Source organism: Mustela putorius, unplaced genomic scaffold, assembly GCF_011764305.1.
Source record: "Mustela putorius furo isolate JIRA1106 unplaced genomic scaffold, ASM1176430v1.1 tig00000275_pilon_pilon_pilon, whole genome shotgun sequence".
Classification (NCBI taxonomy): Eukaryota; Metazoa; Chordata; class Mammalia; order Carnivora; family Mustelidae; genus Mustela; species Mustela putorius.
Window position 1 is genome coordinate 22880502 of NW_025421341.1, and position 21611 is coordinate 22902112.

The following is a 21611-nucleotide window of genomic DNA, read 5'->3' on the forward strand; positions in this document are numbered from 1 at the left end:
ATTATTGTTGTTGGGGTAACAGCCATTGCTATGGTAATCAGCATTATTAATAAACATTGACAGAGGGAATAAGGGACCAAGACACAGTCCAGATTGGAGCCCAGGGCTGTTCTGACCAGCTCTGCTGGCTCCTGAGGCAGTGGGGAGCTCTGGAGACCTGAACCTCCCATGAGCTATCCATGACCTTGGTGGCATGTGTTTACTCCTTGCTGCAGGCAAGGTTCCGGTGGGACCCACGTGCATCTCTATAGAATGCCCGCCAAGGGACTTGCTTCAGCTTCTGGTATGTAGACATTTATGCCAACCAGGCCCAGCCCAGCAGCATTCCTGAGTTGAGGCCTCTGGGCCACCAGGACAGGTCCCTCTTGGGATTCCACACTCTAAGGGGCCCCTAGCCCCAGGCTGGCTCTTGCCAGCAGGGAACCTTGCATCTATATTGTACCTGCTTTGTGACCAAGGATGGGGGACAGGTGCATTTGGGGGCATCTTGGGACACTAGGCATGAAGAACTTTCAAACTGTACGGATATAGAATCGGGTGCATACAAGCATGTGACAATGCCTGTCTTAACATCCATGCTTCAACATGTAATGGAAATATTTTGAGATTTGCAGCAAATTTGGGCCACGCTATTTCCTCACGGTGGGACCTTGAGACTTTGCCCCCTGTCATAAAGGAATTAAAGAAGCTGTTGTAAGTATCGGGTGAAATCTTGTTTATGGGTGTGTCTTGTAAACTGTAACGTGCAGTTCACATAAGGTGATCCTGAGTTTTAGATGCATGGTCATGGAAGTGGTCATTGCATACAAGTGTATGCAAGATGGACCCAGAACTTGTCTCTCTGCCTCTGTGTGTCAAAAGCAGAAAGCCAAGGGGAAAGGGTAAAGGTATGGTGAATCACAGGGAGAGAGGATGAGGTCCAGAGGTTGCTGTCAGACCACAGACCCTTCCCTGCTTTCCCCATTCATCTCCCCATCTGGTGTCACCTCAGACATCCCCATGCTGCAGGATAAAAAAGACAGCACAGCCTGAAGCTGCCCTGATAACTTCCTGCTGTGTTGCTAAGCAACATGTCCTCCTCTTCCAGAAAAAGGAACCTGATGTTCATGCTCAGGGTCTGGCCTTCCAGTCTCCTTCAACTACTCCTCCATCCCTTGATCTCTCAGAAACTCAAGGAAGGAGCTTCTCTGACTCATGGAAAGAGACTAAGGGTAGGTACACTTGGAGGAGGCAAGACTGGAGGACTGGAGGATGAGACTGGTGGGAGAGGGTTTGAGCTCACAGGGAAGTGCTGTGTTCTGAGCTGGTTGATGCTAGGGGTGGGGGTAACACTTGGGAAGCAACTCTGTGCACTAGACTCTTTAGGCACATGCTCTGTCCTTGCAGCAAACCAACAAGGTGGGCATAATCAGCATCTCCATTCTACAGATGAGGTCACTGAGTCTCAGAGAGAGCAAGTAGCCTTCTCTGTTCCAACGAGAGTACATAAAGGCTGGGTTTGTATCCATGTCCATTTGGGTTCCTTCTACTCTATCATGTCATTTGAGATAAATTCAAAGGTCACAATTGGCCACAAGACTTCTGATAGGCATTACTCACTGTCTTTGTCTGGAACCCATGGTAAGTGCTGGATTTGGAACTTGTCCTGGGGTTGGGCTGGGGTTTGGGCGCAAGCTATAGTCCCACCACTTCCTGGGCCTCTCAGAATCTTAGGATCCACTCATTCTTCCATGAGAGATGATAAGGGAAGAAGGGGTGGGGAAAGGGGTGAGCTGGCTGCTAGGTTTGAATCATACCTCTAGCAATGCTGTGACCCCAAGCAAGTTCTTTACCATTTTGTGCCTTAGTTTTCCTCATCTACAGAGTAGGAATAATATTAAAAGTAACTACAGAGGGTCATAAGGATTAAATGAACATAAAGATCTTTTTGAAAAAGATTTTTATTTATTTATTTGACAGACAGAGGTCATAACTAAGCAGAAAGGCAGGCGGAGGTGGGGAGAAGCAGGCTCCACGCTTAGCGGAGAGCCTGATGCAGGGTTCGATCCCAGGACCCTGGGATCCTGACCTGAGCTGAAGGCAGAGGTTTAACCCACTGGGGTGCCGTCCAGGTACCTCAAACATAAAGATCTGTAAACAGTGCCTGGCATGTAAGTGTTCAATAAGTATTAGCCATTATTATTATTATTATTATTATTATTATTATTTCTATGAGGCTTCAGTGTATAAAGCTCTTTCACATCCTTAGTGGTTCTTGAACTCACTGCTTCTGAAATGAGACTGGGTACAGAGCCTGCTCTGCTCTTTTTCACTGTGGGACTTCAGGCTTAACCCCTCTGTGCCTCAGTTTCCACATCTATGAAGTGGGGGACATCATAATGTCTATTTCAGAGGATTGTTGTGAAGCTTTGTGATTTGGATATCAGTTACGGTAACGTTAGTTGCTATAACAAGAAATCCTGCAAACTTCAGGGAATAGCGTAATGCATGTTGATGGGTGACTTCTTTCCATGGGGTTTTTAGGAACCAGGATCCAACCATGTGGTAGCTTTGCCTTCTCTTAGGAATGAGCTCTCCTCTGAACCCAGAAGGCAGAAAGGAAATAAGACAGTATGGAAACGGCACATCCATTTCTAAGGGCTTGGGCCTAACAGCGACACATACTATCATTTCCATTCATATTTTGTTGGCAGAAACAAGCCACATGACTCCCACCAAAATGTAAGGAGAGCTGGAAAATTCGACCCTGGCTGGGCAATCACTTCCCAGTGAGAACCCTACTATGTGAAGTAAGGAGCATGCAACTTGGGGCGGGAGTGGGAGGAAAGCTCGCTATTTCTGCTACACTGAGAGAAATAATATTAGGATATTATTTAGGTGGTGATAAGTGTGAGAAGTAGGTTAGGTGCTATTGCTAATATTATTCTTTTTAAAATTTATGTATTTATTTGAGAGAGAGAGAGAGCGCAGGAGGAGGGGTAGAGGGAGAGAGAGAATCTCAAGCAGACTCCACCCTGAGTACAGAGACTGACGTGGGGCTTGATCTCATGACCCTGAGATCATGACCCGAGTTGAAATCAAGAGTCAGACACTTAACTGACTGAGCCATCCAGGTGTCCCATATTGCTAATATTATTCTTATTTAATCTACATGATGACAATGGGTAATAAGTATTAGTATTGCCCACATTTTATTTTATCTATTTTTTAAAGATTTTATTTATTTATTTGAGATAAAGAGAGCATGAGCGGGGACAGAGGGAGAGGGAGAAACAGACTCCCTCCTGAGCAAGGAACCCAATGTGGCGCTCAATCCCACGACCCTGGGACCATGACCCTAGTCGAAGGCTTACCCAACGGAGCCACCCAGGCGCCCCCTGTCCACAGTTTTCGAAGAGAAAACGAAGTCTCCAAAGAGTACAGACCGATTTCCAAAGTCACAAGGCTGATAACTAGCTGACATGCTCTAATTCTAGATTCAGTATTGCCGCAAGAAGAAATGGAGAATGCACTGAGTATAGGAGGCTGACCCATGTGACAGTGGTGCGGCCCCATCACCAGTCAAGAGACGCTCAGCAGATGGGCCCAGGACAAGGTCTGGATTGGCCTAAAAAAGTAGCTGTGGCCACTCAAGTTCCTCCCATAACATACAGCAGCATCTGATTGGCACTAGAGGGGTAGAGGCAGGTTCTTGCCTTGTTTTGGGTAGTTTTGTTGGTTTGTCTAATAATAGAAAATACTGATATGTAATAAGGTACTTCAGCCCTATACAGTAGGTTCTGTTACTAGCAAATCCACTTTGCAGATAGGATAATTGCACAAAGTACAAAAGCAACGTGCTTGAGGTCACACAGCTAGTAAGGGATGGAGCCAGCACCCAAACCCAGAGCCGCAGAGCCCTTGTTCCTCCCTCCCCCCCATACTATGTTGCCTCTGTCTACAGAGAAAGGAAAGACAGAAATAGCAGGCAGCATCCAGTGAGAGAATTCTCAGAAATAGAAAAAGTCACAGTCAATGGGACAGTGGGTCACTTGTCTCTACAGATGAAACCCGCCATTCTAAGACAGAGGAGAGTCAGGGAGAAATACCACTGACAAAACTAAGATAGGAAATGCCACCAAAGGCAAGGTACAGTCAGACCCCTGGCCTCACCCCAGAGTACAGTGATCTACTCCAAGCTTGTAGGAACACAAGTAAGAAGGTGAAGCCCTGCAAAAGACAAGGGGGCAACAAAACAGTCTCCGATTTGTTCTTTACCAGATGGAGGCCCTAAATAAGGACTCATAAGACAAGCTGTCAATCTTCTCTTCATAACCAGCCACCTTCTGTCACGACAATCAGACAAGAGTACACCTGATATGGGTAAGCAGCAGGTCCCATCCACATGAGGAAGAGGCTCTCCAGGAAGGCCCAGCAGGAGGGAATCTGGTGTGATGTTGAAGACTTGAGCTCAGAAATCATGGGCTAAGTCAGCCACCTGACTTCTCCGAGCCTGAGCTTCCTCATCTGGAAGGGGAGGTAACCACCCCCACCTCACAAGGTTGTGGACCACTCAGAGGAGATGCCACATGAAAAGCATTGGCATAGGGCGTAGCCCGGCAGAGTCAGGTTCAGTGAATGGTAGGACTGCTCTTTTTATTATCAGCAAGTTTAACTGATACAGATTATAAACAGGTTGGGGAAAAGCCTGAAGTTCCATGCATCTTAAAGACATGTTGGAAAAAGATGAAGTCCAGAAAAGCAGAAGGGTCTGAGAAAAGGACAGCACAGAAGCCCATTTCGCTGTTTATCTGTGGTCCCCTGAACTAATATGTGCCTCTGTGACCATGCAAGTATCAGGTGCTGTAGACACAGATGTTCTCATGCCACATGCTATCCAGGCTTCTGAGTCCATCTGCAAGCAGAGCTTGGTGACATGGCACACACGCTATGCTCCACCTGTGGAGGAGACACAGGTGTGTGTAATCCTGGCTCGGGGTGGGGGAGGATCCTGCAAAGAAGGTGATCAAGGGCCACTCAGGACAATGGAGAAACCACTCAGCCCTGGGAAAAGACTTGCGAGAGAAACCAGAAGACACAGGTCAACAAATCTGAGACTTTGGCCAAGTCTCTTAACCTCTTGTGCCTTGGTTTATTTATCCTTCTAGCAGGCCCTGTCTTCCTCCCTGATCTTGGAGGGGACCAGCAAAACAATGGATGTGTAAGTGTTTTATAAACTTTGTAACAGAAGCAAATAGTTTAGGGGGATGGGAGTGGGGAGGTGGGGAGTGAGTCATATTTTCACCAGTGACATGAATAAGGAGATGAAGAAAAGGCTCAGGACTTCAGGGAATGCAAGAGGAACTGGACTTTGGAATGGGAAAGAGAAGCAATGATAGGGTCAGGATCCTCGAAGGCCAAGGATCAAGGGGTTAAGGGTCCATGAGGACAGACCTGAAACATCAGGAAGATGAGTGTATTAAGAGTGTGGCTTCAGGGCACCTGGGTGGCTCAGTCGGTCAAAGCATCTGCCTTGGGCTCAGGTCTTGATCCTGAGGTCCTGGGATTGAGCCCCTCAAATTCCTGCATCAGGCTCCCTGCTCAGGAAGGAGCTTGCTTCTCCCTCTCCTGTTTCCCCTGCTTATATGCTCGCTCTCTCTTTCTGTCTGCGTCAAATGGATAAATAAAATCTTCAAAGTAAATAAATAAAAGAGTGTGGCTTCTTTGGGACTTGAGGTGGAATAGAGTCATCTCAAGATCACAGTAGCTCAGGGCTTGGAAACATCACCGAGGCAGAGCTATAGCCAGACCTGAGATGGCCTAGAGAAGAGAACACCCATCTATGGGATTCAGGGGCTGGACACAACCTTAGAAATCACCTTGGAGAGTCATTTTCCAACTCTTCTTCTTTTTGGACAGAGAAAATCTAGGTGACCTCTGAGGTTCCACCAAGTAGAATTCTCAAATCCCTGGTTGAGCCTCATTTTAAGGAGACACAATAGAATCCCAGAGAAGAGATGTGATTGCCCAAAGATGATGAAGCAAGAGAGTTGCCACACTGGGACTGGAGTTCATGTTTTCTGATTCCCAATCTTGTATCTTAGCTTCCAAACTGGCCCTGAGTGTAGGAAAAAACAGAGGGGCAGGTGGCTTTAAGGATGTGATTTCCTGGGGCGCCTGGGTGGTTCAGTGGGTTAAAGCCTCTGCCTACGGCTCAGGTCATGATCCCAGGGTCCTGGGACCAAGCCCCGCATCTGGCTCTCTGCGCAGCAGGGAGCCTGCTTCCCCCTCTCTCTCTGCCTGCCTCTCTGCCTAGTTGTGATCTCTGTCAAATAAATAAATAAAATCTTAAAAAAAAAAAAAGGATGTGATTTCCTAGGGATTAAGAGCCTCTAATCTAGGGGCACCTCCCCTCGGCTCCTCAACATGCCTGAAATCCCACCCTTACCAGCTGACTCCCAGGACTTGAAGAGTCTCAAGGTTGGAGACGTTGTCTTGTCTCTGCCTCCCCAAACCCCTAGGGAAGGGGCTGCTGAGTACTGACAACTGCCTTCCTTCCAGATCAAACTGGCACATTTCTCTATACGTAGCTTCCTACCACGCGTCCCAATACTGCCTTTTGTCACATACATACATCCAGATCCTCTGTCACAAGCCAGCTCTTGGAGTAATTGAGGACAGCCCTCATGTCGCTTTCCCCAGTGTGATTTCCAGATTACGTCTCTCATTGTGGTTGGTTCTCCAGCTTTCTCTCTTCTCACAGCCCGAGCCCACTATGCTGTATGTTCTCCATCTGGTGTTCTCTCAGGATTGTTCTCTAGACACTGTGTCCCGTATACCGGGGGCACAACTACTAGCGCAAGTGGGTCATTTCCTTCACCTTCACTCCCATAGCTCCATCAATACCACTTCAGATCACAATGATTTTTCTGCATTCCACCTTCAGCCTCCCATTTAATATTATGCTAAGAAGCCACTAATTTATACACAGGCTCTCCTGAGCCACTTCTTGCCACGCCTCACACTCTGACCTTCTGTCCTTTCATTTAAAGATCTAAGAGCAGGGCCTCACCCTCCCTGCCAGAAAATTTCACCTTGTTACATTTAGCCCATGATTCTCAGCAGCCCAGATCTTTCTGGATCTCGGTTCTGTCTCTCCAGTGAATCTGTTCTCCTTCCCAGCTTCCTGCCCCCTGCAAAGAGGTCCTTCCCTCCTCTCTCCAAGTCACCAAGGCCCTTACAACGTGAGACTCGCCCCCTTGGAATGCGTGAGTCCGCTCTTCCACCTCATGAAGTCTATAGGGCGTAATGAGATGGAACACGCTCATATTAGGATATTAGGTGACTAAAGTAGGGTGCCATTAAATTCTAAAAGGCATAGTGAAAAGGAAAGGAATTATGTCAAAGAGATATGAATAGTGACCTCAGTGTAATGGGCCTGTAGGTAATTTCCCCCCCATGCTTCATTCCCCCCTTTGTCCAATTCATATTTAATGAAGGCCATATGTGTGTATCTTCCAAATTTCCTATGCCAAGTATGTGTTATTTGGACAACCAGGAAAAAGTTAAGTGAAAATAAAATGAAAAAGAATAAACACTCTTTCCCTAGGTGGACTTTGATCACTTCATCAACACTCTTTGGGGAAAAACATCTCAGCCCTCCTGTACCAAATTGTGCGCCTTCCATCTGCAATCCCCTTCCCACCCACAGTGCACAAGGAGATCTCCTCGGCCTCCTCTGGGAGCCCAGGGTGTTCTCCCTTCAACCAGCAACCCGAAGGAACCTTGGGAAAGAAGTACCAAGACCATGGGGGAAGGGGTGGGAGCTTGCCTTGATGTGCAGCCCAAGGTCGGAGCAATTGCCTCACTCACCTGCCCAGGTGTTGTTTCATCTAACGGAACCTGTTTAAGGCAGTTTTCCGGCCAATAGTTTTTGTAAAAAGCCTCTCTCAAGAGGTGTGCCTCGGTGGCTCAGTGGGTTAAAGCCTCTGCCTTTGGCTCAGGTCATGATCCCAGGCTCCAGGGACCAAGCCCCGCATCCGGCTCTCTGCTCAGTGGGGAGCCTGCTTCCTCCTCTCTCTCTCTGCCTGCCTCTCTGCCTGCTAATGATCTCTGTCAAATAAATAAATAAAAATCTTTATTTAAAAAAAGCCTCTTGAGAGAGCATAAAGGCCATGGTCCCAGTGTGTGCAGGATTCAGAAGGGCCTGGGGGGGGGGGGAGGAGAAGGGCCCAGCCATTAAGCGTTTGCCTTGGGCTTTAAGGGGCGCGTGATCCGAGGGTGCTGGGATGAAGTCCACGTCGGGTTCCCCGCTGAGCGGGGAGCCTGCTGTCCCACTTCCTCTGCCCCTCCCTCTATTCAGGCGCACTCTTTCTCTCAAATAAATAAAATCTTTTAAAAAGCGGGGGCGGGCAACAGAATGACACACTTGAGCCACTTCCAGGACTTCTTGAGGGAGGCAGGGCCGAGGTTCCCCTTTGCCCTCCTCTTTGAAGATCAAAGAAAGCCTGGAAGCCTGGGGGTCCACCTGGACGCTGGGAGATGGGACACCTGAGGCTTCAACAGGCTAAGTCCGGATGTAGCGGTAAAACCCGGCCCTGGGTTACCTCCTCCGACCAGCAGAGGGCGCGCGCCACCCGAGAGAAGGAGGGTGCCTCACCAAGCCACTGTGGGTGGCCGCAGGTGCGGAACCCGAGGCGGAGAGCGAGGGGTAGGGTGGGGAGATGTCTCGGTCTTTCTGAAAATCGGGAGGCAGATCCACAGAAGAGGAAGCGTTGGAGATAGAGGGGCGGGGGGGGGGCTTGTGAAGGAGAGCGAGAGAAAGTCAAAGAGAGGGTCGGCTGGGGAGGGCAGGGCAGGTGGGGAAGGAGGCGAACTGGAGACAGGAAAGGTTGAGACGGCCTGCAGATGAGACAGGCTGGGATGGAGGGTGGGATGGGGTGAGGTGAAGGGGCAGATGGAAGGCAGGGTGAGGCCGGTTGGGATCCACTGCCCCGCGGTCAGTCCGGTGGGGCTGCTACACTAGGGCGGTCTCCCTCTTGGGCCGAGCCCACCCACCAGAGACTCCCCTGCCCCCTGTAGCACCCAAGTCGGCTTTGGCCTCCTCATTCTCTCCAACTCTTCCTTGTAAAGCCTTTCTGCTCAGGCCTAAGCTGGGCATCTCCTTTCCCCCTGAAAAAAGGTTCAGGTGCATCAAAGAACACAAAGAGGAGGCAGTAGGGAGCTTGGGAGCTTTAATGGGTCTGGAAGGGAATAGAAACACACCAGGCCATCCAGAGAGAGAGAGAGAGAGAGAGGGAAGGGGGGGGGGCGTGGAAGCTACCTAGATGAGTCCCAGGGCCAGGGAGCCTCACCAAACCCGGTGAAGTCCCGGAGGTCAAGGAGCAGGTGGGCTGTGTGAGGCCGCTATCACTCTAGGACGGGGCCGCTCGGTGGGAGAAAGAAAAAACGAGAAAAGGCTTGGAATTCGAAAAAGAGAGGTCAGAACGGAAGGGGCTTCCAGGAGCCAGGCAGAAGTACAGGTGGAGGGCAGAAAAAGACACTGGAGGTCCCGCAACCCCCTTGAGGGCTCTGGGGCCATGAAGATGGAAGGTAAAGAAAGCCGGGGTGGGGGCGGGTACGACGAGGTGGCGGGAGGCGGTGGCAAATACAAAGTTAAAAGAAGACGGAGGAGGCTTCAGGTCCCTTCCCCCCAGGGGCTGGGTGCTGCGACGGAGGAAAATCTAAGATGACAGAAACGGTCGGGGAGGCTCCCGGCCCCTTTCCCGGGTGTGGATGGGACCGAGCGAGGCTCTGGGCGCCCGGGAGAGGCCGCGCGGCACAGGGCCGCCCCGTCTAGTGGTAGTGGCCCCCCAAGTGCGAGGCGGCGGCCACCGCTCCGAAGGGCCCGGGCGGGGGCTGCAAGCCGGGGCTGGGGTAGAGGGCTGCGGTGGCGGCGGCGGTGGCGGCGGGGCCCGGGCCCGGCCAGTAGGAGAAGCCCGCGGGCGCGACGCCGGCCGAGGCGGCCATAAGGTTGAGTTTGGAGAGGCCCGGGAAGGGCAGCGGGGCGAGACCTGCAGGCAGCTTGTAGAGCGCGCCGTCCTGGGCGGCGGCAGCGGCAGCGGCGGCCGCAGCGGCGGCGTGGGCGTGCGCCGGAGGCGGCTGGCAGGCCTGGGCCAGACCCTGGAAGTCGAAGCGGTAGGCGTAGCGCTTGCCGTGCACCTTGCTCATGATGTTCTTGTCGTAGTAGTAGCGCAGCGCGCGGCTCAGCTTGTCATAGTTCATGTTGGGCTTGCTCTTGCGCTCGCCCCAGCGCCGCGCCACCTCGTCTGGGTCTGTGAGCTTGAACTCGCCGTGGCCGCCCTCCCACGCGATGCAGCCGGCGTTGGCGCGGTCCGCCAGGAGCTCCAGCAGAAACTGCCACAGCTGGATCTGCCCGCTGCCTGTGGGGAGGGGGCGGGCAGTCAGGGAAGGGACGGCGGAGGTAGGAGGGAGGGCAAGAGGTGAGGCGGCAGACTGCGGGGGGCTGGTGGGAACCGGCGTCGGGTAGGGGAAAAGGGCGCGTTGGGTAGGGACCGGGTAGCCGGGCGCCGCTGCAGCGCCTGGCCGGGGAGAGGCTGATGGGCCCAGCGGTCCTGAGCCTTTCCCGTGCTTCTGCACAATGGAAACAGGGCTCTCCCTCTTAGAAGGACGAAGCCCCGCGGGCTCCAGGCTTTGTGAGAATTGGGGAGGGGGGCGAAGCACAGCCTCCTCGGCGTGGAGGCAGCGGCGTACCGGGGCCCGCGATTCTGGGAAGCCAGCAAGGGCTGAACACCGGCCTCTGTTGCCACCGTGAGCCTGCGCCCTTATTCGGAGCAGAGAGGAACCTACGGGACCGCACAGGGTAGTCTGCGCAGGTGCTTAGACGGCCACATCCCAGCTGGACCATGTCCGCAAATCCGGGGGAAGAGACCCCGGTGCCGCGGGACCAACCGGCCACTACACAAGGCCTAGGCCAAAGGACAAAGTTGGATTGGCCCCGCCTGAGGTAGAGAAGAGGTGGAGGCTGGCTTTCTGGCGGTACCAGTCAGACAGGAATGGGGGCAGTGGCCCCCGAAGCGTGCGAGGAGGGTCAGACTCTGAAGGCTCCCCACTCTCTTCAGGATCGGGGTGCGGAGCGCCGCGCTGGCGCTACTAGGGGTTCCGCCCCAGTTTTCGGAACAGCTGGGATTCCCAGCATGGGAAGGTGTCCTACTTTGGGGCGCGATGCACAGCTCTGAAGAGAGGAGATAAGACCGGAAAGCCGCTGGGCTTGACTCCCTGCCTCCTCTCATCTTTGGCCATCTCTGGGATCATGGGGCCAGGCGGTCCCGATTTGGGGGTTGCTGGAAGCGCCAAGCAGGATTTTCCCGGATGGTGATGAAAGAGAGGGCTGCCCGAGAATTCCCACTCCCCTGTTTTGCAGCCTCAGTCAGACAAGTGGAGAAAAATTTTGATACACTGACTTCTTCTCACTCTCTTTTAGGAGAGGGGGGAAAAATAATTTTGCTCAAAGTCATCTGATTATTGATTCAAATCAAGCCTGGTGGACCTCTCTTCCTCTCTCAACCACTTGCTCTGAACCCAGATGCTGGCCCTCACCATCATTTCAATCCCAGTCTCTCCACACCAGCTCAGCGAGTAGCTGCCTGACTCCAGGTCGGGAGCTCTAAGGTCAGGATCAAGGGACAGTTAAGGGAAGGTTTAGGTTAAAATGCACAGCTGACTCTCATGCAGACCGACATCAGAGGCTCGGAAACCCATTCTCCTTGGGAGTCACATTCCCTTTTGGAAAAAGCAGTTGCTAACGTTGTCATTATGGTTACTGTAACTTGGTGAGATCCGGATACTGGGGTGGGGCGGGGGGAGGCTGTGGAGAGCCTTTGCCTGGAGGGCCAGCCAGGCTCTGAAACCAACAAGGCAAAGCCAAGAGTAATTCAGCGAACCTGAGAATCAACATCAGTGGCCCAGCCGACTTGGCCCCTAGAGCCTGGCGGGCCTGGGCCAGTGAGGCAGGTAGGTGCTGGCCCAGTGCTGGTGGGGAGAAGGGGTGGAGTGGCCAGGGAGTAATTACCCTTTGCCAGGATGTGGCCCCCGCCTTGTGTTCCTGCTGCCAAGAGGGGAAGGACACCAGGCACCCGAGTCCTGGCCCCTCAGTGTAAAAAGGCCAAGGGTCAGGATCCTCTCCCTCTGCCCTGGTGTGCAGGTCCAGCTCTGGGACTCAGAATATACTGGAGTGGAACCAAAGGCCAAATGAATACCTCCTCCCCTCAGCCTCTCCACAGTCATACCGCATTGCACATCCCTTCTACCCTCCGATCTCCTAGTGGTGGCACCTGTAATTCTGGGGTGGGTGCCCCAGCCTCCATCCACTGTCTCCACACCCCCACCCCTGCTTTCGGGCCAGCTCACCTTTCTGTACAGCCGGGCTCAGCGGCCCCCAACCGGGGCTCTTTCCTTCCTTGAAGAGACCGTCTCCGACGGGATCTGTAGCAGCAGGAAAAAAACAGTCAGGAGGACCCGGGCGGAGATTGTGGGCTTGACCGAGAGGGCTCCCGGCCAAGGCTCCGAGGGTGGGGGATGGAGGGTTGGTTCCTGGGTGCGAGGCTAGGGGCTCGAGCTGCCAGCTCCTCCTCCCCGAGCCTGGCCCTGGCGCGCGCCGCGCGGAGCCCCTCCATAACGCCCAAGTCAGGAAACGCGTCCAGGAAAAAGGAAATCCGCTTTCCGAACGGGCCGGCGGGAGCCTTATAAAGCCGAGCAGGGAGTGCGCCAGCGGAGCGGGAGCGCCCGGAGCCCATCCGAGAAGAGAGGAGGGCGCCTGGAAGGCTGGGCCGGTGGGAACGCTCGGAGCACGGAGGTGAGGAGCCACGAGGGCGCTGGGGCGACGCTCAGCTGACCGCAGCTTCCCAACGCTGAACGCGCACTAAGTCAGTCCCCTGCCACACCGAAGACTCCTGCTTCCCCTACCAGGCTCCCTCAGCCGCTGAGCTCGCGCCCTCGGCCTCCCAGGTTCCCAGTCTCCTCACTTTGAGTCCTTAGACCTCACACTAAAACCCTAAAGCTCTCCATCTGCCTTTAAGGTCCCCCAGTGCCCTACATTGCTCAGTCCTCCCAGCAATCCTAGTCTCTGGACCGCGTTCAGTTCCCTTGGACCTCAGCAACCCCTTCCCATGCCCGAACCCAAACTTCCGGCCCCAGGTCCTGGTGCCTCCAGCCCCTGGCTGGTCCCTGGTACCTGGCAGGTACATGTTGATCAGCAGGGGCTGGGAGGCGCCGCTCTGTCTCATCGCCGCCAGGGACTGGGTGGTGGGAGGTGGGGGTGGGGATGAGAAAGGGGGACGCGTCAGGCTTTGCGCTCGGGGCACCGATCCCCGCCCGAGGCAACCGCGGGTGACAAGGAGACGGCGCGGGTCCGGCAGGGCCTGGCGGGAGGGGGCTGCCCGGGTGTGGCGGGGGATGGAGGGGGTCCTGGAGCGATGCTCCCAGCTACCAGGCTGCCTGGAACCCTCCGGCCCCCCGCGCGGGCAGGGGCCGCAATTTCCGTTTTAATTAAAGCGAAGCTGCCTCGGCCCCCCGGACCCCGCCCCCGCCCCTCTTATCGCCCGATCGCAATAAAGTCTCCAACACGCCGCGCAGCAGCCAAGCGCGCCCAGCAGCCCCCAGCGCCCCGCAACCCGGGAGACGCGCGGGGGATGGGCTTGGGCCTCCCACTTTGATAGGGGTCGGGAGCGCATTTCTTTTCCGCCTCCTTGACTCTCAGCAAACAGCGTGGGGCAGGGTACCCGGCCCCACCTTGGACCCCAGGGGCCACAGCCCCTCCTCCCGCCCATTGCAGCCCCCATCACCGCCCCACTCTCCTCCCCCTTCTCCCCCCACCCCCACCCGGGTTCCCGTCTCCAGGCTGCGTTATCTGCATCTTCACTTTTAAATTTCCGCTTCCCTCCCTCTCGCCTGTCGCTCCGCTCCCGGCCCGGGCAGCAGTTGCTCCCGTTATCTCCGCTCCCTCCTCCTCCCTGAGCCTCCTCCCTCCTCCTCCTCTCTCACTCTCTGCTCTTCCCTAGAGACCCGGATCTCCTTCCCCGTCTCCCTCTTGCTTTGGCCCGTTTCTTGCCTTTCCAGGCCTCTGGGCCAGCGCCGGGTCTTCCCCCCACAACTTCTAGCGGTTTATCTTTCCTCCCCCTTTCTAGGTCTCTCCTTCTCCCTCATCTAGCCTCTTCAGTGCCCTCTCGCTTCCTGTCTCTACTCTCTCTGTCCTATGTCTCTCATTCCCCTCCTTTTTTCATTCATTTGGTCCTGACAATTTGTGTCCGGCAGGAGGCTCAGGAGCCCCCTTCCATTTCCCCCAGAAGAATTGCTCTTCCATCCTTCCCCATCCCCTGTCATGCCAGCCTACCATCCACCATCTCAACTACTGGCCTCCTGGTTGTCCCTGAACCAGGCTGCAGTTGGCACCTTGTTCTAGCAGGAGTAGAATGACGGAAACAGCGTTGTGTATTGTATAAGGTCTCCAACCCAGGGGAGGTGTGGAGGCTGAAATCCCTTCCAAAGACACTGACTGTGTATTAGCAAAGCTGATGTGGTTCCCAGGGGGCCTGAAGTCTCTGAGTACCTGTGGGGCTTCCTGGCTCAAAAGAGGTAGCTAAGGAGGGATGCTAGCTGCAGATGAGGCTCTGGGCTTAGGAACCCACCTGCAGCCAGGCAGCACCTGACAGCTAGTGTCAGAATTGGTAATCTGAAGGCCTTTCTCTCTTGCTGCTTGAGCCCAGGAGGTGAGGAGGCCTGGGACTCCAGAGCACATGGATCAGAGTGGGCACATTTCCTGCAGGATCCATGATCCTGTGGTGTCTGACTGATGATGGCTAGAGAGTCCAACTTGAGGAGTTCTGCAGGGCCCAGGTTCATTCCTCACTTGCTGCAATTGCTGGAGTGTTCGCCTTTGTTGAAGGAGGAGTGAGGGAGGCAGAGTCCAGGACCCTAAAGGAAGATGTAGATGAGAAATTGCAGGCAGGGGGTGGGGTGGGGAGAAAGATAAGAGATTAGGATGTTTGCTGGAGACCAAACCCAGGACTTCACGAGAGGGGAGGGCCTTGGAGGTGGAGATGAGGTTCCAATCTCTTTCCTTCATGCCTTCTTATTTCTTTCCCAGATAGAAAATGATGAGCAGGAGGCCAGAGCTGAAAGAGTGGGGAGGCAGTGGGGTTCATTCAATGCTCTCAGCAGAAGGCTGAGACAGACAGAAGGGACAGGTGCTCAGAGCTGGAGGTCTATCCAGATATCCCAGCTCTGGACTGTTGATCAACAGCTCAGGCTCTGTGCCTCACAGAGGACTCAGGTGCTGAAGGGGTAGGTGAGCTCTGGAAAGAGGCTGAGAGGTGCTCCCCCTCCAGCCCACTGTCCCTGGGTCTTGGCTGCATCAAAAAGGGGATGACCTCTTTCATCCCCTTTGGCCTTGGCTGAGTGCAGCCAATAGATGAGTCCCAGGCAGCTTCTTCTCCATCCTCCTCCCACCTGGCTGGGTCCCAGACCCACAGGTTTTTGCTGACCATCAACCTGTCTAGAATAGGAGGAGGTTGGAAAAGTGAGAAGACTCCTAGCTTGGCCTCTAAGCCCCTACTCCTTAAGCACCAGTGTGGGAAGCAGAGTTGGACCCTTAGGTCCAGGAAACCCTAGAAGGTTTGTATTGACAAAGGCTGCAGCAAATATTAGCTGTCTCAACTCCCTAGTTGTACAGACGGGAACACTCAGTCCTAGAAACAGGGAGTGTCCTATTCAAGCTCCCACTGCCATTCCTGAAGCAATCTTGCTGACTCTTCCCAGCAGCCACATACCCTCCAAAAGGAATGGGAGATAGTAGATCTCCTTTTGCCCATTCTTACCCCTGCAAAGCAGGAAGAAGGGAGAAGGGCTGCTGGGCTCTGAGGCTCGTTTGTATGAGTTCTAGGTTCAACTCTGGTTCCCTCATTTCTTAGTTGTATGACTTTGGGGGAAGTTAGTCTCTACATCTATAAAATGGGATTACAGTATCTACCATACAGAATTATGAGGCTTATATAGCCCATGCTGACCACTCAGACAGGCTCTAAACATTAAGCTATTATTACTATTACCATTCTCCAAGGGGACAGTTAGGAGTCTGTGACCAGGCAGGAACTCCAGACTCTTTTGGGGCCCACAGAAGTGTGGGGTTCTGCTGAGGCCTGAGGCTTTTAACCCCAGCTCTGGTCAGCCTTCCCTTAACAGTCTGAATTTAGGATCAAGAGCCCAGGGTTCAAGCCCTGTTTTGTCACTGGTCATTTGGATGATCTCATCAAGCCTTCTCCCTCTCAGATAGCCCAGCTTCCTTCCTGATTGATGAAATGGATTAAGTATGGAAGGTTTTAGAGGAACCAAATGCAACAGGGTCATGGGCTCTAGAACCCATCCATTTAGAAAGCAGAACTCATGGCCTATTCAGAATTCTGTCCCTTGCTCCCTCGGCCCTACCCTGGAATCCATGGTGGTGGGGGACCAGTGCAGGAGAATGAAGGCCCTACTTTGACTGCCCAAGTGCTTTTTCATAATACCACAAGCATTTTTAGTGGTTTCTCCTTGAATCCTCACAACTCCGTGAGACCAACAAGGTAGGGATCAATAGCCCCACTTTGCAAGTGAGGGAATGGAGGTTCAAGGATGCTATATGATTAGATCCCAGATGTTCTGACTTCTAGTCCAGGGCTCTTCCCACAGGAGCAGATGCCTGACTTTGCACAGGTAGACCCCTGGGAATGGCTCAAGTCCAAGTCTAACTGTTCTCCAATATTGGTTACCTTCTCTGGGTTTGGGCAATGACCTGGGCCACTCCTCCTTATTGATAGGTCCCCTATGGGCTTGAAGTCACAAGCATCCCTGAGTGACAGAATAAGGGGAGTCCCAAGGGCTTTGAGGGCCCTGCCTATGTGGGATCATGTGTGCCATTAACTGGGCCAAATGGGGAACTGGGTAGAACCTGCACTGGTGCCAGGGGCTCTGGTGCTGCTACCACTCAGCCCCAGGATGCCTGAGGGCTTCTGCCACCTGCTCCAGAATCCAGGCTCACTGTGGTCAGTGGGTGAGGAGTGGCCTCTCCAACTCACCAATCCTCCAAAGAGAGGGGAGGGAGAGGAAGAATGAAGAGAGGGTTCTTTGGAACAGCTGAGAGGAAGGGTATGAAAATGCTTTGTCAATGCCGGAGCTCAATATCATGATGGGATTGTTATGATTCAGACAAAGGATCTGGGGTCTCCACTCAGAGAAAGTCTCCCCTTTAGAAGGCCCTGGGAGGCAGTGGGACCTCTCATCCATCTCTCCTCTTACAGTTTTGCTTCTTTATAAAGCAGAAATTCTATAAAGCTGGGAAAAGGATGCATGGTTTGCTCAGTTGGATAGGGAGCCAGGGCAAAGAGAAAGGCTGGAAATATGCTGGGGAGCTCTGCATACCGTTAAAGAGGTCCTGCTGTGCAGGCATGCAGGTGCCTGGCCCAGGTGGTTGAAATTCAGCTATGAGCCCTGCTGTACAATTGTGTGCACCCGAACCAGAGGATGACAAATTCATCATGTGTGCTATGGTACACATGGCCCAAGCTCATCAGCCTTGACCAAGGAGAGGTGTGGGACTGGTTGTATTTAACAGGATCCCCAGGATTCTTACCAGTAGTTTTCTTAGCCCTATCAGGGTCTAGTCACATATATCCTCAGCCTGTTTATGCTCCATAGTCAAGAATCCTAAAGCTTGAGAGGAGGGTCAGGTTGGCAGTCAAGGACCTTAAGAAGAATTAGGATGAAGATTACAAAGCAAGACATCAAGAAAGAGGCAAGAGGGGCAGGCAGGTTCAGGAGCCTTTATTGAGGGTCCTCAGGAGAAGTGACAAGGCAGTGAAGCTTAATGCTGGACTCTTCGAATGGACTGCAGCAGCCCGGTGTGGGCCTGTGTGCCGAATTCACTGTAGGTACGGAACTCCCCACTGTGCCGGTCCCGCTCCAGTACATACTGGTAGCCCCGGTAGCCTGGGTACTGGTAGGCCACCCACCTAGGCCAGTGAGAGCACAAGGGTGGTAAGCAGCCTCTGCCTGCATCCCCACCAATGTCCCCCATTAGTAGCCCTCCTTTCTCAGCCCCTGCCCCCCAGCTCCAAAACCATTGCTTCAACTTTCCCTACATGGATCTCTTCTTGCCCTGCCCACTGCTCCAGGTCTTCTTATCATAGTCCTCCCCTTGTCCCCTATTCCCACCCTCCATTGCCTCTTCATCCATCTTTTTAAAAATCCTTCCCTCTATCTCCACATTGGCTCCCTGACTCCTATCTCCTACTGCCTGACCCCACAGTCTGTCTCCATCATCTCACTTCCCCCATCTCTCAGCTCCCAGCATCTCTTTACCATGTCTCTTAGCACACCATCACCTTTCCCAACCTCCCTCCCTGATGACAATTGCCTCCCTTCTCTTCTCATCTCCTTTGTCCCAGTCCCAGGACTCACGCTCCAGAGCTGACTTTGAGGGAACCCACATCCTTGCTGGCCCAGCCCATGGAGGGCAGGGATGGGTAGTCATCGCTGAGTTCAAACTTGCTGCCCTGGAAGTTCTCCCCCTCGAACAGTGTCACACGGCTGTCACTGTGATTCTGAAAGGTGGTGGTGGACAGGTCAGGCCCTCCAAAGAAGTGTTAATGGGTACATTCTCAGTCCTATTTTCCCCATCTTCCCTCCCAACACAGCTGTGCAGACACTTTGGCTCCACAGACATTCCCAGAAATCAGTCCATCATGTCCATAACAATCTGGGAAGCTGGGATGTTTAGAAGTCCCCAGCCTAGTCCCTTCTGTGGCTTTGACTGGAGGTGCAGAAACTGAGGGTTTCCCCAGAGACCCTTCCAGGTCAAGGCTAGAGGGCATCTTATAATATGGACCTATTTGCAGAAGGCAAATCAGAGATCCCGAGAGAAATTTGGCCCATTAACCAAGATAATTTTCCTAAAGGCCTCATTGACTACTCAATCTCCTGGCCAGGACCTTGGGTACAGTCTCGCAAAGGACTGAATCCAGCTAAGGGATGACAGAGTCAGAACAGACAGGGCAGGGATCAGTGTTGGTTGGGTCTTGCCTTCCATAGCCCTAGAGTCTTCCTCTCCTGGAATGGAGAAATTAAGCTAAGTCAGCATTTGCTCTTTGCCCTCTACCTCTCAGCCACAGGCCCCAACACATGGTACCTAAGTCAGCACAAGTGAGAAATGAGATCCCGCCCTCCAGGGACTTATTTGATTCATTGCCAACCCTTACTCCACATACATACACACAGAGACTGACCCCTTTTCTCCAATGATCCCCGAATTGAGTTCTAGTCTCGTCTTCATGTTAACTCTTGTGTCCGAAGGCTCCTTCTGAGCCCCATTTCCACACCTGTGTATGAGGCTAACAGCAGCCACCCCAGCCTTACAGGACTGTGTGATGACAGAGGCACTCTCTCATAGGTGTGGAGGACACGAAGTGAAGATCCATAGGTGCTCAAGCTCAGTCTTGGTGCTGTCCGTGGTGCTGATTTTGGGTACCTGACTTGGGCCCACTTTTTGAACTTGTAGATATACTTCTGGTTCTGGGAAGTAATGCCGGCACCACCCATCTAGGAATTGTATTTATATGTCCCCATACAGTGACTGGACAGCCTTTCTGAGGTGCCATGGTGGAGTCAGGGTCTGAAGCTAGGAGCTAGGTTGTGTGTGTGGGGGGGGGGGGCTGCTGTGCTTACTGCGCAGAGCACCGGGCGGAAGGAGAGCAGCTGGTCACTGTGATGGCCTCCACTGCCGCTCCAGGCACTCCAGCGAGGATAGTCACCCTTCTCCAGAATGAACTGCTGTCCCTGGAAGTCGGGGTACTCAAAGGCCACCCAACTGGGGAAAGATAAAGGAACGTGGGAGGCATCTACCCCAGCCTCACACCTTCCTCCCCACTCTCAACCCTATTGTGTTAGAGAAGACTGAAACCAGTCTTTTTCTTCAACCCCAGGCCCTTACCCTGACTTACACAGCTCATGGCAATCTGGCCTCCTCTAGAAGCTGAAGACCCTAAATCTTGCTATCCAGGATTTGAGAGACCCAGACTTCCAGCTTAGGCTCCGCAGGTTGGAAGGAATTTTCCAGCTTCTGAAGATCACCCAACCAAGAGTTCCTACCCCGAGGATTTAGGTGCTTGCAAAGGTAGGTGTAGGACGCCCCCGTCCCCCAACCTGCAGTAGCGACCCGTGATAGCAACAACCTGCAGTAGTCAGGGGGCCCCAGGCTCTCAGAGACCAGGGTGGAGCGCGAGGAAGGGATTTAGCGCAGAGCCATCTAACTGCACAGAGAAAAACTCTGGATAGGAAATAACTACACTAGGAACCGCTTCAGGGTTCAGGCTGGTTCCACCCGGCACCCGCAAAGTGTTGTCCGTCGCCTTTATCTCTTTGGTTCACACATTTTGTCTTACGGCGCATGGCGAGTTCTGGGGAGGCCAAGGGATTCCCTATGTGGGTCGCTCACTCCCAGGCAGGGCTAACAGTCTAGGGAAAGGAGGGCCGAGAGCTGAGGTCGCAGGCTTGGAGCTTAGGCCAGGGGATCCCGGCGCCCCCCAACGCAGCCTGGCGGTTCCTGGACCGACACTCACGCGCCATTTTCCACCTTGACAGAGCGCACCCTGCGCAGGCCTCCTCGCTCGGCGATGTTCGCGCAGTCGCTCAGCAGCCGGCAGCGGCGGCCCTGGAAGTCCTCCTCGTCCCAGAGTGTGAGGCTGGCGGGCGCCGGGCCCGGCGCGGGGGCGCTGCTCATGCCGCTGCGGGCGAGAAGGGCAGGACCAAAGGTTCAGCGTCTGACAGGCGCCCTTCGGGGCCCAGACCCGCCCAACCCGGGCTGGGACAGGGTGAAGAACACCTGGCTGGACCCGGGCTGCTAGCGGATCTCCGTCACCTCGCCCTCCCCCGCCCCGGAGACACCCTGACCCAGCCCGAGTATTCACCGGGTGGGGTGAGGGTTGTACTGACGGAAATCGGAGAGGCTGCGCGTGGGCCGGGCGTGCGGGTCTTTATAATGGGCCTCGCCCCCCTCCCGCATTCTCTTTCGCTGGGGTGGGGGAGCTGAGTCAGCGGGCAGGCTGCGGTCAGTTCTGGTGTCCTCTGGGGGAGCCCAGGCCTTTCCCAAAGCAGTCAATCTGGCCCCAGCCCTCGGGAATCACAATAGAAAGTGCTGAGGCATACATCCTGCGCCCCCGCCGCAGCTGAGGCTGACTCCGCTTTTTCTTTTTGGGGGGCCTGAGTCAGGCAAAGCGCTCGCGACCTCTGGGCAGAATGCGCCCTCCCTGGCCTAGCCCTTTAGTGATGGAAGTACCAGGCCACTCTGGTACCTCCGGGTACCAGGGTACCCGGGTACCAGGCCACCCGGCTAAGACCTCAAATTCTTGACTTGAGGCTCGGGAGTTCTTCCCAACGTCTAAACTCCACCTCCTACCTCTTTCGAGCGACGCTGGACGGGATCAGACGCGGCTCTCCGCAAGAGACTTTCCTCATACCCTCGGTCTTCTTTCCCACTGTGGCTCCTTTCCTCCCAAGCTTGAGTTCCCAGACCAGCGCTCAACTCCCGGCTCGGCGCTCCCGGAGTT

General features: G+C 54.0%; 2 protein-coding genes across 2 annotated transcripts; both read right to left on the bottom strand.

Moving 5' to 3' along the window:
- Window positions 1-9204: 9204 nt before the first annotated feature.
- On the bottom strand, window positions 9205-13368 carry FEV (FEV transcription factor, ETS family member). Its single transcript, XM_004762791.3, has 3 exons — window positions 13211-13368; window positions 12388-12462; window positions 9205-10400 (listed from the first exon to the last, which is right to left on the bottom strand). The coding sequence occupies exons 1-3, from the start codon at window positions 13260-13262 to the stop codon at window positions 9814-9816; spliced, it is 714 nt and encodes a 237-aa protein (XP_004762848.2). The 5' UTR covers window positions 13263-13368; the 3' UTR covers window positions 9205-9813.
- Window positions 13369-17811: 4443 nt separating this feature from the next.
- CRYBA2 (crystallin beta A2) lies at window positions 17812-21252 on the bottom strand. The gene is made up of 5 exons (XM_004762792.3): window positions 20973-21252; window positions 20625-20789; window positions 19732-19873; window positions 18469-18611; window positions 17812-18020 (listed from the first exon to the last, which is right to left on the bottom strand). Exons 1-5 carry the CDS (start codon window positions 21065-21067, stop codon window positions 17873-17875), a joined length of 693 nt encoding a protein of 230 aa, XP_004762849.2. The 5' UTR covers window positions 21068-21252; the 3' UTR covers window positions 17812-17872.
- Between the last annotated feature and the right edge of the window lie 359 nt (window positions 21253-21611).